The sequence below is a fragment of the Myotis myotis genome, unplaced genomic scaffold (assembly GCF_014108235.1).
Source record: "Myotis myotis isolate mMyoMyo1 unplaced genomic scaffold, mMyoMyo1.p scaffold_m19_p_15, whole genome shotgun sequence".
In the NCBI taxonomy this organism is placed as follows: Eukaryota; Metazoa; Chordata; class Mammalia; order Chiroptera; family Vespertilionidae; genus Myotis; species Myotis myotis.
In genome coordinates, this window is record NW_023416319.1 from 20,932,421 (window position 1) to 20,949,019 (window position 16,599).

Here is a 16,599-nt window from a genome sequence, read left to right on the forward strand (position 1 = left end):
GGTATTTTAGAGCTTGTTTTTCGTGGGAGGATATTCCATGAGAGGACTGTCCAGGAGTTCCTGCTGCTGAAGCCTCGGGAGCAGCCTACCCTGTCTTCCCCGAACCCAGCTCCCTGGCCCTTCATTGGACCCTGCAAACCAGTGTCTGCATGAACACTCTTGTCCCCTGTAATCAGGCTCCACAGAGAGGCCAGATGATCTATGTTAACATCAATTAGCTCAGGCTCCCGTCCCACTGGAGCCAGGCTTCCCATTGCTCTACAGCGGGGGTGGGCAAACTTTCTGACTCGAGGGCCACAAGGGGTTCTTAAACTGGACCGGAGGGCCAGAACAAAAGCATGGATGGAGTGTTTGTGTGAACTAATATAAATTCAAAGTAAACATCATTACATAAAAGGGTACGGTCTTTTTTTTTTTAGTTTTATTCATTTCAAGCGGGCAGGATCCGGCCCGTGGGCCGTAGTTTTCCCACGGCTGGTCTACAGTAGAAATCTTACCTGCCCTGCCGGCTCACACCATAGGTCCCTAACTCAGTCTTTAACTCCTTCTGGGGTCACTCCCTGGTCTCTGTTGCTCCAGGTACGCTGGGCACTGTCGTGTGTGTGTGTGTGTGTGTGTGTGTGTGTGAGGGTGCCAGACGCTTCAGCCCCAGGGTTTTGCCTTTGCTGTCCCCTCTGCCTGGGACCCTCTTCTCTTTCACATGCAACTTAAATGTCATCTCAGCTGCCTCTGGGCCACTCTGGTCGCTGTTCCCGTCCACCCCAGCTGCTCCTCCACAGTGATTCCTGCCCTCGCTGGAATGTACATTCCCTACGAGCTGGGGCCTCCTTTGTCTTTTTCACCAATTCTGAGAGCAGTGCCCAGATAATACTCAACAGGTAGAAGGTGCAAAAAAATATTTGTTAAATAAATTAAGAAATGCACTTATTTAAATGGTCAAATTTATTGGTGTTAATTCCGTGGTTTGGTTGGCATGGCACTCTAACCCCTTCACTATTTTAAAGAAGCAAACTCCTAACAGAGAACTCAGAAGAAATAAAAAGCAGCCTGTGTCAACAGCCCCCTCCAGCTCTAGGAGCGCCTCCACTCAACGTGTGTGAACAGACAGGGGTGAGGCTAACCTCCACCAGGCAGGTGTGTGTTCGCTGGGGCAGCCACAGTCCTGCCGCACATACAGAGCAGGTCCCAGCCCCCATCTCCCAGGCATCCTCCACAGTGATGCTGGTGCCGTGCTGACTCCATCCTCGCTGGGATGCCAATGGCTAGCAGCTGGGCCCGCCTCGGCTTGTGGGACCCATTGTTTCTAAAGAGTTCCCAGCTGCAGGGGCCTCTGAGCTCTCGGGCCAGCTGTGGGTTCTTTGCTGAGTTGGAAGTGTAACGGAGGAAGGGGCCTGAAAAGTAAGAAGGACAAGAAATACAGGCAAAGAGGGTGGAACGGGAGTCCGAGATAATTGATGTTGACAAAGGTCACCTGGCCTCTCTGTGGAGCCTGGATATGCAGTGGCTCTGGAGCAGGAGACAACCTTCCTCGAGGGATGGGCCGAGGACTCGGCTACTCCCCTGACCATAAATGGCTTGGCCAGCGCTCTCTTGGAGCCACCTCTAGCCCTGTCACCCTTGCTCTCCCAGTTGGATGTCCCTGCAAATGCAAGACACAAGCCAAGAACTCTAGAGGGAAAGGAGCCTGCGGGGGACAGTGCTTGGAGAAGGTTCTTGGGAGGCTGTCGGAATGGTAAGTGACAGCTAGCGTCTTTCTCTCAGCCTAACCTTCATTCTCTCTGAATACAAACAATTTCCAGGCCTTTAAAACTCACCTCTGTAATTCTAATAGAACTGTTTCTGCGGTACAGTGAAGTCAAGGGGCTTGGTTTGAAATTACTCTTCTATGTGCAAAATACTAATTATTTTTGTAAAGTTCTCATCAAATATTTGCCGGATTCATCTCTTATTTAAATATTAAGGTTCTGTTTATGACACCTCACCTACGGCAAGGGTACAAAGTAGATGTTTCAGCTACATTCACTTCCCAGGTGAAGCAATGGGTCTGATCAATGCCTTTATCCTTTATTGTTTAGTCAGCAATATAGATATTCCTACGTTGCATCAGAAACTTTCCCCCTTTTTTATTGACTTGTGATACGTATTTGGTTGTGACTCAGATGAGGTTTACTAAGTTAAAAGGGAAAACAGAAGAGGCTTCTGTGATTCTCTATTAAAGAGATAATTGAAAGGAGTGGAATTTGGGCTTTGGCGTTAGGAGGATCTACAGTCCAACCCAGCCCCTACCACTGACCAGCTGGTGACACTCAGGAACCTATTTTGGTCTCAGTTCTCACCCGTGATGTAGGGATGAGAGCAGGCGCTTCAAGGGGAGGTGGTGAGCGCAGCATCTGACACTCAGCACACCCTCAATAACAGGGAGTAATTATCTGACTCTTTCTACTTTCCCTCACCAATAGCAAACTTACTAGAACAAGTGCCACTTGGCCGCTGAGATCCTAAAGAGCCTTCAGAACCATCATGTAGACATCATAATGTGCTTAGACTTACAATAAGCGTGTTTTAGCAACAAGGGTATTAGACCAAATTTGAGTACTTTGAATATTGCTGATGTAGGTATGCAATTCCATCCAACAAGAAGTTCCCAAGTGCTTGCCCTGTGCCTTGCTGTGTGCTGGGCCATGAAGAGTATGGCACCTCGTGGACCCTCACACACCTACGTGCTTTACAGTTTGGGTGGAGCCGCCCCCAGTGTCATTTCCTGTGGACTTATCCTGTAAGGTGGGCAGGGCACGTTGATCCTGTCCCCATTTTGAGGATGGAAAACCTGAGCCTGGGGGATCTGTGTGAGGAAATGCAGACCAGAGAGTCTGAATCGCTTTTCCAAGGCCACACAGCTTCTAAGTGGCTGAGTCTGGACTCGGATCCAGAGGAGGGTTGCCTCACCCCACCCAGCTGCCTCTTTAAAGAACACTGCGTCAGATTCTTCTCCACCCAACTTTACGTGATGTTTTTCTCTCCGTGAGAGCACTGTAGTGTGTTTCTACAAAACATAGACGTCTTTCTGAAATTGGCCAAAACCTTCGTCATCCAAATATTGATAAACAGCACATGCAATGGCTCACTTGTTGCTGCTCCTCCCGTCTGCTGTCCACCCAAAGGAAGCTTTGTCTTGGGCCTGCTGACGTCAGTACCCAGTACTCACTGATGAGATAAGGCTCTGGGCAGCTGTGTTCCGAGCAGTGACCAGCAAGTGTCCTTGCAGCATCCATGGGCTTGGTTGGTTAGGTCCCTTGAGGAAGAAGATTCTGACCTGTGGTGGCCCAGATGACCTTCTTGCTCTAATGTCCTAGAATAATGTCTATCTTGGTCTCGGTAAAGAGTAACCTGGAAAGACTGGCATTGATGAGCCAAACGATGGTGACAGAAGATGAAGATGAGAGGAGGAAGGGCCAGTGGAGCCCTTGGCAGGGCCTGACCCAGATAACTGGGAACCTGGGCAGGTGAACAATTTGGTGCCCCATTGAGCCCATGAACTTTAAACATTTACTCCAGCCAAGCCGGTGTGGCTCAGTGGTTGAGCATTGACCTATGAACCAGAAGGTCACAGTTCGATTCCTGGTCAGGGCACATGCCTGAGTTGTGGGCTTAATCCGCATTGGGGGGCATACAGGAGGCAGCCGATCAATGATTCTCTCTCATCATTGATGTTTCTATCTCTCTCTCCCTCTCTAAAATTAATAAACATATATTTAAAAAACAAAACCATTAACTCCATATTAGGGGGAGGGGGCAGCTGGGTGCTGAGTGAGGGAAGTGGAGGGGAGAGAAGGGTTGGCTTCTCCTCTGTGGTCCTGACCCGCTCAGCCCCAGCCCTGGACTCATCAAACACGGAGCCTTGTCCTTCTCAGGATCTGACCTGGGGAGCAGGTGCTCTGGTCGGAGCCGGCCCCGGGAGGTCTTACTTCCTAACCCAGGCAGCAAGTGCCAAGTGTTTCTAAATGCTCACAGTCCCTCCCTGAAAACTATTCTGGGGTGAGGAGGACCATTTTCATCACTTCGCTGAATTTCTAGTAATGTTTTTACTGGCCTCCTGGGTTGGGGTCCCCCAGGCAATAGTCCCGCAGGCTGGCCCCTTGGTCTGGCCCTGGCTGAGGACTGACTTGATGCTCAGGCTCCCCTGCTCCCCTGCCCTCTTTGTGGGCTGAGATTGGGAGAGGACAGGAGCCGACTGACACTATTGGACGAGTATGTGCTCTTAGAATCGCAGGGTCAGGGACTGGTGGAGAGGTCGGGGGCCTGTCTGGCCATTCGTGAGAGCTTTAGTGTTTCCTTCTCTTTTGCAGAGTTTTTCGCTGAACTTCACGCTGCCGGCCAACACGGTAAGTCCAGCAGCCCCATGCACCAGGCGCCACCGCAGACCCTCCCCAGGCCTCCAGAGCACCAGCGCGTACACCTCACCTGCAGGCACTTGGCTCTTCAAGGCCCGATCAGGAGCTGGGGGCTGCTGACATTTTTTCAAGGCTGAACATTGTAAATACACCGTTTGAAAAGAAAAAACATCCAGGGTTGTTTTCTGGCCAGAGGTGCTGCTGTGGTGGAGCTAGGCGTTTTCCTGGCCCGGTTTTCTAGTGGGTTTCACTGTGCCAAATGTTTCCGGTTAAGTCGTGTGGTTATTCGAAGAGAATAAACTGGATCTACCTCATGAGCGGAGACCTGAGCCAGGGTTCAAGTCTCCTGTAACACGAGGGCCCAGTCCTGGAGAGCAGCGGGAAGGTAGGGCCTTGTCACCCACTGCCGGCCTCCGGGGGCCCCTGCTGGCTGCCCTGGGCATCTGCCCAGACTCCCTTGGCACCTGCCGCACCCTCCTGGTGGCACCCTGCCTTCTGAGCCTCCCTGACTTGCTGGGCTCCCTGCTTCAGCCTCTGCCTGTTGTCAGCAGACAAATGCCCCTCCCTCTCCTGAGCTGTCAAAGCCTGTTAAGATGGTCCCGGCTGGAACTTCCCCCCAGCTGCTTAGGCTCAGCAGGTCTGTAGCGACCCCAGGTTTTGTCTTATCCTGGCGTGGCCACCCTGTGAAGTTACCCTGTGAAGGTAACTCAGAGGAGCAAGACACTGGATCTCCCCTTTTTATGAGCTATTTCAGGTGATAGTCTTACCTGAAATGGGGGAAATGCGGGGGAAAGCGGAGAGGTGAGTGGGCGAGGAGAGGTCCTTGTGAGGCTGGTCGTCACCTTCTGTAGTGCCTTCTTGGTTAACAGCCATTTCTCTGGGAACTGTCCCCTCTCCCTTTGGACCTGTGTAGGGTGGCCCACCATCCTGATCTGCCTGGGACCATCTGCTTTTAACGCCAACTGTGCTGCAACCTAGGCAACCTTCCTGGAAAACCAGGACGGTCGGTCACCCTACCTCGCAGTTAAGTCTTTAGCACATGACCCCTCCCTTTGGTGCAGCTGAGTGCCAGTGCCCTGGGAAGGGGCAGAGGTGGATTCCTGGCTCATCAGGGCCTCTGCAGGGAGTTGGGAACACGGCCACAGAGGCAAGTGGTCCCTGTTGGGCCATACTGGACTGTCAAGTGCAAAAACGGAGTTGGGGTGCAGCACTGGGTCAGGGAAGACAGTGTAACACAGCAGTTAAGAGCTTGGCTCAGGGCCAGACCATGCAGAAAAACTCGTCTTCAGTGAGAAGAAGGAAGGAGATAAAGAGAGCCCATGTGAAAGGCTACGTGTCCGGGAGAGAGGGAAGGTCCCAGGAGGAATGGCTTTGGTCCCGACAAACTTCCAGGCCCCAGCTCCGGTCCCTGGAGGAGCCAGACTCCCGCTGCTTTGGGGCTCCACGAAGCACCCCTAAATCCTTTGGGGAGTCTAAGCCAGCCGAAGTGAATTTCTGTAACCTGAAAATAGGACATCTTACCTGAAGTTATATTCAACTCTTACCACAACCTAGAGAAATAAAACACTTTAGGCAAATGCAGTATTAAGGTAAGATGGGGGAGGGGTGAGATTGTGTTCAGGTAACACTGCAACCATTTACGTACAAATGTCAACGCCTCCTTTATCACATTGCTCCTTCGGTAGGAAGTCTTCGGGCAAGAGCCCTAGGCATGGGATTCAATCACCCAAGTTCAGGTTAGATTTTCCAGGATCTGTGGAACCTTAGACAAAATCCCATAACGCCTCTGAGATCTAGTTCATTTTTGGTGTGAAATAGAGACAAAAATTGTGAAAGCCTCAATCCCAGAGACAACAAGATATTAATGAGGTTGATGAGAATATTAAGTAAATAACAGGTCTGACTAGGGCTTTGCTGAGTTTCAAAGAATGACAAAGGTTTATTCTCCTGGTGCTCATTACACCCCTGGAGGTAGGTACTAACATCCTATTTTAAAGATAAAGAAATCTGACCCCTTAGCCTGTGAGTGGAGACATTGCCATTCCCCTCCAGGTAGAGAGCCCAGGACCTGACTCTTAACCCCACACTGGACCAGGCAGCACAGTTGACAGCGGCTCGTTGCTCATGTAGATCTGGTTCCCTAGAGTTATTGATCCAGGTAAGACTATCACCTGAAATAGCTCATAAAAAGGGGAGATCCAGTGTTTCTCCTTCAGTGGAGATGTGAATCGGAAACATGCAAAGTATTGATCAAGTGTGGCATTACCCCAGAAACATGGACAGGTCACAATTTCAGATCCCCCACAGCCACTTGCTTCACTGCATGTTTGAAAACAATAAGGTGTCCTTCACCAGCTTCCACCAGTCTTTACCTTTTCCCTTTGGCAGTGGGGACAGGAAACCCAAAGGTGCTGGGAAGGAGGTGGGGACTAGGGACCAGTGAAAGCCTTTTTGAGTTGTAAAGGGTGTCATGGCAAATTCCTGGGGGTACATAACAGAGACTTCTCCTGAGCTTCTGAATTCTGTCTCCTTGTAGAAGAATCTCATTTCTACCTGGAAAGCAGTCAAGTAAGGTTCTGTTTGGCAGTCATTGTTTCTATTGTCTTAAATAGAACGTTTAGCAAAGGGGTGAATTTTAGGCATGATAGCTTCACATTTGACAGACAGACTGTTTTGTATAATATTCATTCCACAGAGAATAGTCATTTGTTTTCTTAAGATAGATGTTCTTTTTCCACACAGACTTCCTCTCCAGTTGTTACAGGTGGGAAAGAAGTGGTAAGTATGCCACTTAAATTTGGGAGCCTTGGTTTGGTCATTTTTAAAACGGGGGTAATGATGCCATATCCAGCGTGTGCATTTCTTTGGAGGGGTCAATGAATTTGATATGTGAGCTGTTACCAAGCACGGACTCTGGCTCAACTATTATTCTTATGACCAACTCAGCTCAGAAGTGAGGGAGAGAATGCAAATCACAGATGGATTTCACAATGTGTTGAGCAAAAGAAGCTAGACACAAAAGAGTAGGCAGGCTCTGGAAGAATGCTTTGTTCAGCACTGTTTCATTATAGCATTGGCGAGATGCCGTAGGAACGGAACTCTTGTTTCTATTAATCAGTCCATGGTAAAACTGGTGTCATTTATTGTTTTCTTCACCAGGAACCTATGGATGTTAAGTGAGGACTTATTGTACATACTGTCTATATCAGTGATGGCGAACCTTTTGAGCTCGGCGTGTCAGCATTTTGAAAAACCCTAACTTAACTCTGGTGGCATGTCACATATAGAAATTTTTTGATATTTGCAACCATAGTAAAACAAAGACTTATATTTTGATATTTATTTTATATATTTAAATGCCATTTAACAAAGAAAAATCAACCAAAAAAATGAGTTGGTGTGTCACCTCTGACATGTGTGTCTAGGTTCGCCATCACTGGTCTATATGCATCTATATGGTGCTGAAAAACAGCCAAATCTATGGCGATAGATTTCAGGATAGTCTTACTAGGGGAGGCTTCTGGGTGCTGGCAGTGTTCTGTTTCTTCATCTGGGTGCTGGGTTCCTTATGTGAAAAGTCATCAATCTATATATTTATGATTGATATACTTTTCTGAATTTATGTTATATGTGAGAATCACACATTTACACAGATTCTGCAGATCATCTTTTTTAAAAAATATATTTTATTTATTTTTTACAGAGAGGAAGGGAGAGAGACAGAGAGCCAGAAACATCAATGAGAGAGAAACATCGATCAGCTGCCTCCTGCACACCTCCCACTGGAGATGTGCCCACAACCAAGGTACATGCCCTTGACTGGAATCGAACCTGGGACCTTTCAGTCCACAGGCCAACGCTCTATCCACTGAGCCAAATCAGTCAGGGCTGCAGATTATCTTTTAAAAATATTTTTTTATTGATTTTTAGAGAGGAAGGGTGAGGGAGATAGAAACATCAATGATGAGAGAGAATCATTGATCAACTGCCTCCTGCACATCCCCTACTAGGGATCGAGCCCAAATCCCAGGCATGTGTCCTTGACCAGAATCGAATCTGGGACCCTTTAGTCTGCAGACTGATGCTCTATCCACTGAGCCAAACCAGCTAGGGCTGAAGATTATCTTTGATAATTCCAGAAAATCTGTGAATCTGAAAATTTATGTGGCTATTTCCACTCAGATCAAAACAAAGTGGGAATTTGAACATTAATTGGTAATGCATTTAGTGTAAACAAAATCTTAAAAATTCACATCAAAATGGTGTGTGATATAATAAAACCTTTCACTTTTTGCCAAACCGATAGATAAAAATGGTACCTAATTGTGGCTTTGAATCATATCTCAGTTGATGAAACATTTGTATTTCTGTTTCTAAGAATGTCCTGTTCATATTCTTTGTCACTTTTCTACTGGATTATCACCTTTTTCTAATTGACTTAAACTATGTAAATTAAATCCTATGAAAATGAGCCATTTGCCATGTACTGAACATTGCAAACATTTTTTACAATATTTCATTATCTGAGAATTCTGGGAGAAACCAAGATGGCAAACACCGGAGTTTGCTGCCTCGAACAACCACTTCAAAAATACAACTAAAAGACGGAACAGACATCATCCAGAACCACAGGAAGGCTGGCTGAGTGGAAGTTCTACAACTAGGAGGAAAGAGTAAAACATACCGAGACTCAGAGGAGGCGCAGTGCTGAAGTAAAATACTAAGGTGCGGAGTGCATGCGGAGCGGGCTGGCGGCTGAGGGCGTGGTTGTTGTTTTCAATCGGGAGGGAGTCGCAGACTCTGAGCTCCAGCTCCAGGCGAGTCTCTAGGGACCCAGACTCATTCGGGAGAAGCGGGACTATCTGGCATCACTCAGAACCCTAGGGCAGCTTTCTCTCCGTGGGGCTTGCAGCAATTACTGGGACACTGAGAAGCAGAGCCTCTGAGGGCAAGACTGAGAGCAGCCATAATTGCTAACCCCGACCTGTTGATCCCGTGGGACCCGCCCCGCCCAAGCCCTGCAGGGAGACTTTTGCTGGATAGCCTCAGGCAAAGGCTAGATTAGCACCTCCCTAGAGATCCAGGAGCCAGGAAGCCCAGAGGTCAGAGTGGGACCATCCAGTTTGCAGCTCTGTGGAACCATAAAAGACACACTCAGGGGGAAGACACACTCAGGGGGAAGACTCAGTGAGCACCAAAACCCCATTGAAGCAAGTCTAGTCCCAGAGGGGTGTCTCCAGCACAGAAGTTCTCCCACTGCAGACACAGCTGATTCTCACAGCCAATTGGCCTGGAGGTCAATTCCTCACAGTGATAACTACAACAATCAAGGCTTAACTACAACAAGACTGTGCACAAAGCCCACAAGGGGGTGCACCAAGAGTGTCTACCTCAGGTAATTGGGACACTTAGCACAGAAAGGAACTCTATCGACACAGCGAAGCATAAAAAAATGCCGAGACAAAGAAACAGGACACAAACGACAGAATTGGAGGAAAGCAAACTTCTGGATATAGAGTTCAAAACCACACTTTTAAGGTCTTTAAAGAACTGTCTAGAAGCCGCTGATAAACTTAATAAGGCCCTCGAAAAGACTGGTGAGACCGCCGATAAATGTAGTGAGATCTTCAAGAAGACTGGTGAGACCGCCGATAAATGTAGTGAGATCCTCAAGAAATCTAATGAGACCCTCGATGTTGTGATAAAGGACCAACTAGAAATTAAGCATACACTGACTGAAATAAAGAACATTATACAGACTCCCAACAACAGACCAGAGGATCGCAAGAATCAAGTCAAAGATTTGAAATACGAAGAAACAAAAAACACCCAACCGGAAAAGCAAAATGAAAAAAGAATCCAAAAATATGAAGATAGTGTAAGGAGTCTCTGGGACAGCTTCAAGCGTACCAACATCCGAATTATAGGGGTGCCAGAAGAAGAGAGAGAGCAAGATATTGAAAACCTATTTGAAGAAATAATGACAGAAAACTTCCCCTACCTGGTGAAAGACATAGACTTACAAGTCCAGGAAGCACAGAGAACCCCAAACAAAAGGAATCCAAAGAGGACCACACCAAGACACATCATAATTAAAATGCCAAGAGCAAAAGACAAAGAGAGAATCTTAAAAGCAGCAAGAGAAAGAAAGTCAGTTACCTACAAGGGAGTACCCATACGACTGTCAGCTGATTTCTCAACAGAAACTTTGCAGGCCAGAAGGGAGTGGCAAGAAATATTCAAAGTGATGAATGCCAAGAACCTACAACCAAGATTACTTTATCCAGCAAAACTATCATTCAGAATTGAAGGTCAGATAAAGAGCTTCACAAATAAGAAAAAGCTAAAGGAGTTCATCACCACCAAACCAGTATTATATGAAATGCTGAAAGGTATCCTTTAAGAAGAGGAAGAAGAAGAAAAAGGTAAAGATACAAATTATGAACAACAAATACACATCTATCAACAAGTGAATCTAAAAATCAAGAGAATAAATAATCTGATGAACAGTATGAACTGGCGATTGTAATAGAATCAGGGACATAGAAAGGGAATGGACTATTCTTAGGGTGGGGGGGGGGAAATGGGTGTGGGGTGAGGGAAGAGATTGGACAATAATCGTGCACCTATGGATGAGGATAGTGGGTGGGGAGTGAGGGCGGAGGGTGGGGTGGGAACTGGGTGGAGGGGAGTTATGGTGGGAAAAAAGAGTAACTAATGTAATAATCTGAACAATAAAGATTTAATTTAAAAAAAAAAGAATTCTATGTACCACTTACAACCCAGCCAGTAAAATATTAGTTTGCTTTGCTTTGCTTTTGTTCTCTGTGAATGATACAGGGGTATTATGGGCCGGGGTCCAAATACTGTCATAACATTGTCTCAAGCTTAACTGTGATATCTAACCTTATCCCAGTACCCCATTATTATGACCAACAGTTATTTTTATCATGTCATGTTGCCAACAACATGTTTTCTTACAAAATCATGCCTGCATTTCTTTAATTTTTTAGGTGAAAATATGACTTTTTTGGATATAAGCTCTCAGTCTGACTCATAATCTGAGTAACAAAAAGGGTTGGCAATTCAAAAAAAAAAAATTTCATTATCTGTTTGATTTTGTATAACACTTAGGGTCCCTGAAGGCTTTTTACTTATTATTATTATTTTAAAATATGTTTTTATTGATGAGAGAGAGAGAGAGAGAGAGAGAGAGAGAGAGAGAGAGAGAGAGAGAAGCATTGATAAGCTGCCTCCTGCACGCCCTCTACTGGGGATTGAGCCCATAAGCCAGGCATGTGCCCTGATAGAGAATTGAACCAGCAGCCTCTTGGTACATGGGATGATGCTCAACCAACTGAGCCACATCAGCCAGGACTCTTACTTTTAATTGATTGAACTTTTCCTTTATTCTTGGAGAATCTGACTCTGCTTTTCTCTCTGTGTCAGGACTGTGGGCCTTCTATTGGATTAGCTGCAGGCATCCCGTCTCTGGTGGTCACAGCCCTGCTGGTAGCTTTACTGTTTATTCTGATTCACCGAAGAAGAAGCAGCAGCAGTGAGTCCACTGAGGTGATTAGCAGCGTCCTTGGGTCTGGAGGTGTTGGCAGGAATCAGTATCTGAGTGAACTGGCTTTTGGGCAAACAGGTCTATGGACATTCCTGCATCTCGATTTCTCAGACTCATGAGCTGGCTTGTCATACAACCTCAGCTCTCGTGTGGAAATTTGTGGCCACAAAGTTGGTATTTGGGGTGGCAAAAAGTAGCAGTGAAGAGGGACTTTGTTGTCATGGTAACATGTCTGTATAGTGGCTATGTTTTTTAAAGTCAAGAAATAGAAGGGCACAAACTTCATTAAAAAGGAGATAATCTCAGGAAAGATAGAGGAGAAACAGGTGCTGAGGTGTCACTGGCAGGTGTATGTCCAGAGTAGGCGGCTCTATTGTCTTTGCCCTTTTTTCACATCTGAACACACTTCAGTCACAAGGGAATCTACCGGCCCTGCCCCTTCCGAATGCCAGGGTGCTCTGGGCACCACGCTCAGAATGCAAAGGCCACCTAGCTGATATCCAGCGAGGTTCCAGGTTGTACACAACCATGTCGTGTGGACTCTGGGTTCTAGTTCCATCCTCTGTGAACATTCCTGGTGTTCTCACCGAGGTCAGCATTCACAGGGAGGTAGAAAACTAAGGCTCCAACCCTGGCTCTGCCACTTGATCACTTAGGTGACCCTGGACTAGTGACTTAACCTTTTCTGTGCCTTTTTTCGTTCAACTTAATAGGAGTCATAAAAACTAGCCTACCTATTTTCAGAGGCTGGCAAATTTCCAAGGACCAAATGAGATCATGGATGTAAAGATGTGTTGGCAAGCTGTAAACATCAACCATTCAGAAGTATTGTGCTTGCTGGTGGTATTAATTAAGTGGTAGTTTCTCAACCTTCAGTGCATTTTAAAATCATCGAGGAGGCTACCAAAATACCAGTCGCCAAGGCCAGTTAAATCAGTATCATGGGATAATAGAGTTGTGGCACTGGTCTTTAAAAAACATAACTTTTTAAAATTTATGGATATGGTTAAACATATACTGAAGTAGAGAGAATCATATGATAAACCTAATTATCAATTCCTGGCAAATTATATTTCATCTTTTCTCCCACCCACTTTTCCACGCTGTCAACCCTGGATTATTTTTGAAGTAATTCACAATGGAATTTCTTACTTGTGTTTTGGAAGGGGAGAGTTATTATCTATTTGCTTATTTTGTTTTCAAAGTTCTCTGGTGATTGTAATGTGCACCTAAGTTTAAGTACCACAATCAAGGTCATGGGCAAATGGTGTGACTCTTTCTTCCCTTCCCTTCCCTTCTCTTCCCTTCCCTTCCCTTCCCTTCCCTTCCCTTCCCTTCCCTTCCCTTCCCTTTTCCTTCCTTCTTTCCTTCCTTCCTTCCTTCCTTCCTTCCTTCCTTCCTTCCTTCCTTCCTTCCTTCCTTCCTTCCTTTCCAACTTAGGAAATTGAGAGGCCATATGAAATTTCAGAAATTGATGACAATCCCAAGATAGCTGAGGTAAGAACTCTTGGTTGTAATCACTGTATATCATCATACAGTAAACAAACCTGGCGAAGCAAGGGTTTTAAAGCCTGTTGCATCACAGGAGAAGTACAGTTATGAGCACTTGTGGAAAAGAGACGACCAAATGAAACTCAAACACAGAGGAGCTTCTCTGTAATTCTATTGGCTGGGCAGAAATTCAAGGTTGAGTTAATATTAGAAAATCAATGTAATATAATGTATTTTACTGACAAATTAAAAGAGAAAAATCATGTGACCACCTCAATAGGAAAAGAAACTACAAAATTTTAACAGCCATTTGTGGTGTGGAAACTAGCAAACTAAAAATAGAATAGGAATGTTCTTAAATGGAATGGACATATCTTTTTAAAAAATTACATCAAACATTATACCTAAGGGTAAATTGTTAATGAATTCTTTCTTTTCAAGGTCAGAAACAAACCAAGGATGCCCATTATTACTACTTCTATTCAATTTTGTATGGTCCTAGTCAATGCAGTAGAATATGAAAAGGAAGTAGGACATATAAGACTCAAAGAGAAGAAACAAAACTTACATTATTTTCAGATGATATGATTACCTACAGATAAATTGTTAGAATTATCAAGCAATTCTAACAAGTTTACTGGATACAAAAGTAATTTTTATTTCTAAAAATCAATAACAATATAAAAAATAAAAAATTTTAAATACCATTTTGTAGTGGCAATAAAATATACATAGAATGGTGAGGAATATAACCCTTTTTAAGAAGAAATAGAAAGCTTTAGTAAAAGATATTATATAAAACCTAAATAATGGGAAGTATATACCATGCTCATGGATAGGGAAGCTCAACAGCACAAAGATGTCAAACAACCTAAAACTGGTCTACATAATAAATGTAACTCCAATGTAAATCACAACAGATTTTTTTTTCATGGAACTTAATAAGGCACTTCTAAAATCTAAATGGGAGAAGGCAGAAAAAAGGTTTAAAAAGTAACAATGGACACATGAAATAGAAAACAAATAGCAAACTATTGTTTTAGATGGTTTGTCTGAATTTTGGTTCTTGTAGGTGGGAGGGTACGTCTGGTTGTTGTTACTCCAACTTGGCCGGTAGCAGAAGTCTCTGCTGTATTTTTAAAAACCTGTTTGTTTTCTCAAGAATCCTAGGAGACCACCCACACGTGAGAAGAACATGATGGGAGCAGAGGAAGCGCACATATATGTGAAGACTGTGTCAGGAAGCGAGGAGATCATGCCGGACACGTATCGTCCTACTGTGGAGGTGGAGAGGAGGAGGGGACTGTGGTGGCTTGTGCCCAGACTGAGCCTGGAATGATGTAGCTCGAAGACCAGAACTGGAGCTGGAAACCCGGGGATCTGAGCGCGGAGTGAGGAGAGATGCGAAGCTGCTTCATGACCAATCCAAACTTCATTGACAGATCTGGAAAACTTTTGGATTGGCTTGTTTCTTTGAGGACAGATCTGACGAGGTTCATTCCAGCTCTCAGATCTTGTGGTTTAAGAAGCAGCAAACCACCAAGTGAGATCACTGTGCATCCAGAAGGAGCCCTTGGGTCCTGTTCCTGACCCCAGCGGGAATTTTCTCTCCCTCTCTCTCTCTCTCTCTCTCTCTCTGTGTGATTTTAGAAAAGGGGCTTGATTTCTGAGTGTCTTGCCTCCTCACCTTTTTTTACATCCCATTTCTCAAAAAATCATTATACCTGGCTTCTATGGGAGGGTTCGTCAAGGCCAGCATGATATAAAAATGAAGCTCAGAGGGGGTAATGAAGGAAAACAGATCCTGTTTCTGAATATCTCAGGGTAGAAATCAGATGGAGCCACACATGCCTTGGCTACAGAGGCAGCATATGGTTGGACCATTCATTACTCCCACTGTGTCTGTGATCAGACATATTTAAGGAAGACAAATTGCAAAGGGCTGCGTGTGCATGTGTGTGTGTACGGTAAATAGGGTTTAAATGATTATTAGAAATGAGGCTATATCCATTTTGTGGGAGTAGAGAGAAAAGCCCAAGTCCTTGGACTATCATGGGGAAAAGCTCATGGTCAAGAAGAGAGATCCAGAGAATTCAGTGCATGAACACTGGGCCGAAGCGGTGGGCTGAGTAGCAATGTGGCTGCGTGTGAGGGAAGGCTGTGCAGTGTCAGCGGGCTCAGGCTAGGCCTTCACCATCGCTTCTGTGAGGAGGCTTCCGGGAATCCTGTCTCTTCTCTTCTTCAAATAACAAAGGACGGATTCTACAAACTCAGTCACTGCCACATGCCAACTGTGCTTTGCAAGGCCCCTTGTGACATTCAGTTGTACTCTATATCCCCCGGGTGCAGTCACTTTGGCCATTTTGTCTATAATATGAGGTCTGACATATTCTGGACCATTTATTTTAATTCCACTTACAATCCATTGCTTAGAATCTTTCGTTCAAATTGTTTCTACTAAACTAGCAAGGTTCAACGTTTCTATCATTTTTTTTCTGCTACAATGCACAAAAACTTATCCTATATAATAAAAGGCTAATATGCAAATTGTCCCCTTGGGCGGGAGTTGGACCAACTGGGAGTTTGACCTGGGGGTGGGGCCAGCTGGCCAACCACCCGCAGCCCCTCCCCTTGGCCAGCCCTGCCTCCAATCGCCCCCCCCCCCATCCCGATTGGGGGGTATTCTTCCCGTCGGCCGGCCCAACCTGATCAGGGCAGTCCAGCCAGACCCCACCCATGCATGAATTCATGCACCGGGCCTCTAGTTGTGGAATAAAGTGAAACAGTCCTTCTTATGGACCTGTGACACATCTGTGGTTTTTCTCCACCTATATTAAAGTATGTCATTGGCCCTGGGGTTGGAATTAAGGCTATCCCAGGGGTACTCCTGTGCTGGCACTCTCTCTGCTGGCTGGTGATGGAGATGATCAGTCCTCCACAGGGTGCAGCCCATGATCATGTTGTGCTTGCCTTCAAAGGTTCTTCAGTTCACCACCAGAGGGCGCGCTGCCCCAAAGCCAAAGGCACTGAGGACGTCTGAATTCCACAAACTAGTCAGTCTGAATTCCACAAACTAGTCACCACCCTAATTAATGACATTCCGTTATAGAGCACAAAATGGTGTGGATCCAAATCCTCCCATTACTT

The 16,599-nt window shown here is 45.6% G+C and overlaps 1 protein-coding gene across 1 annotated transcript; it reads left to right on the top strand.

Moving 5' to 3' along the window:
* The first annotated feature begins 1,329 nt into the window (after positions 1-1,329).
* Positions 1,330-16,026, top strand: OPALIN (oligodendrocytic myelin paranodal and inner loop protein). Its single transcript, XM_036336473.1, is given in 7 exon segments — positions 1,330-1,689; positions 1,692-1,732; positions 4,347-4,382; positions 7,134-7,169; positions 11,841-11,963; positions 13,402-13,458; positions 14,615-16,026. Coding segments are annotated over 7 exon segments (705 nt in total). The 5' UTR covers positions 1,330-1,454; the 3' UTR covers positions 14,792-16,026.
* The last annotated feature ends 573 nt before the right edge of the window (positions 16,027-16,599 follow it).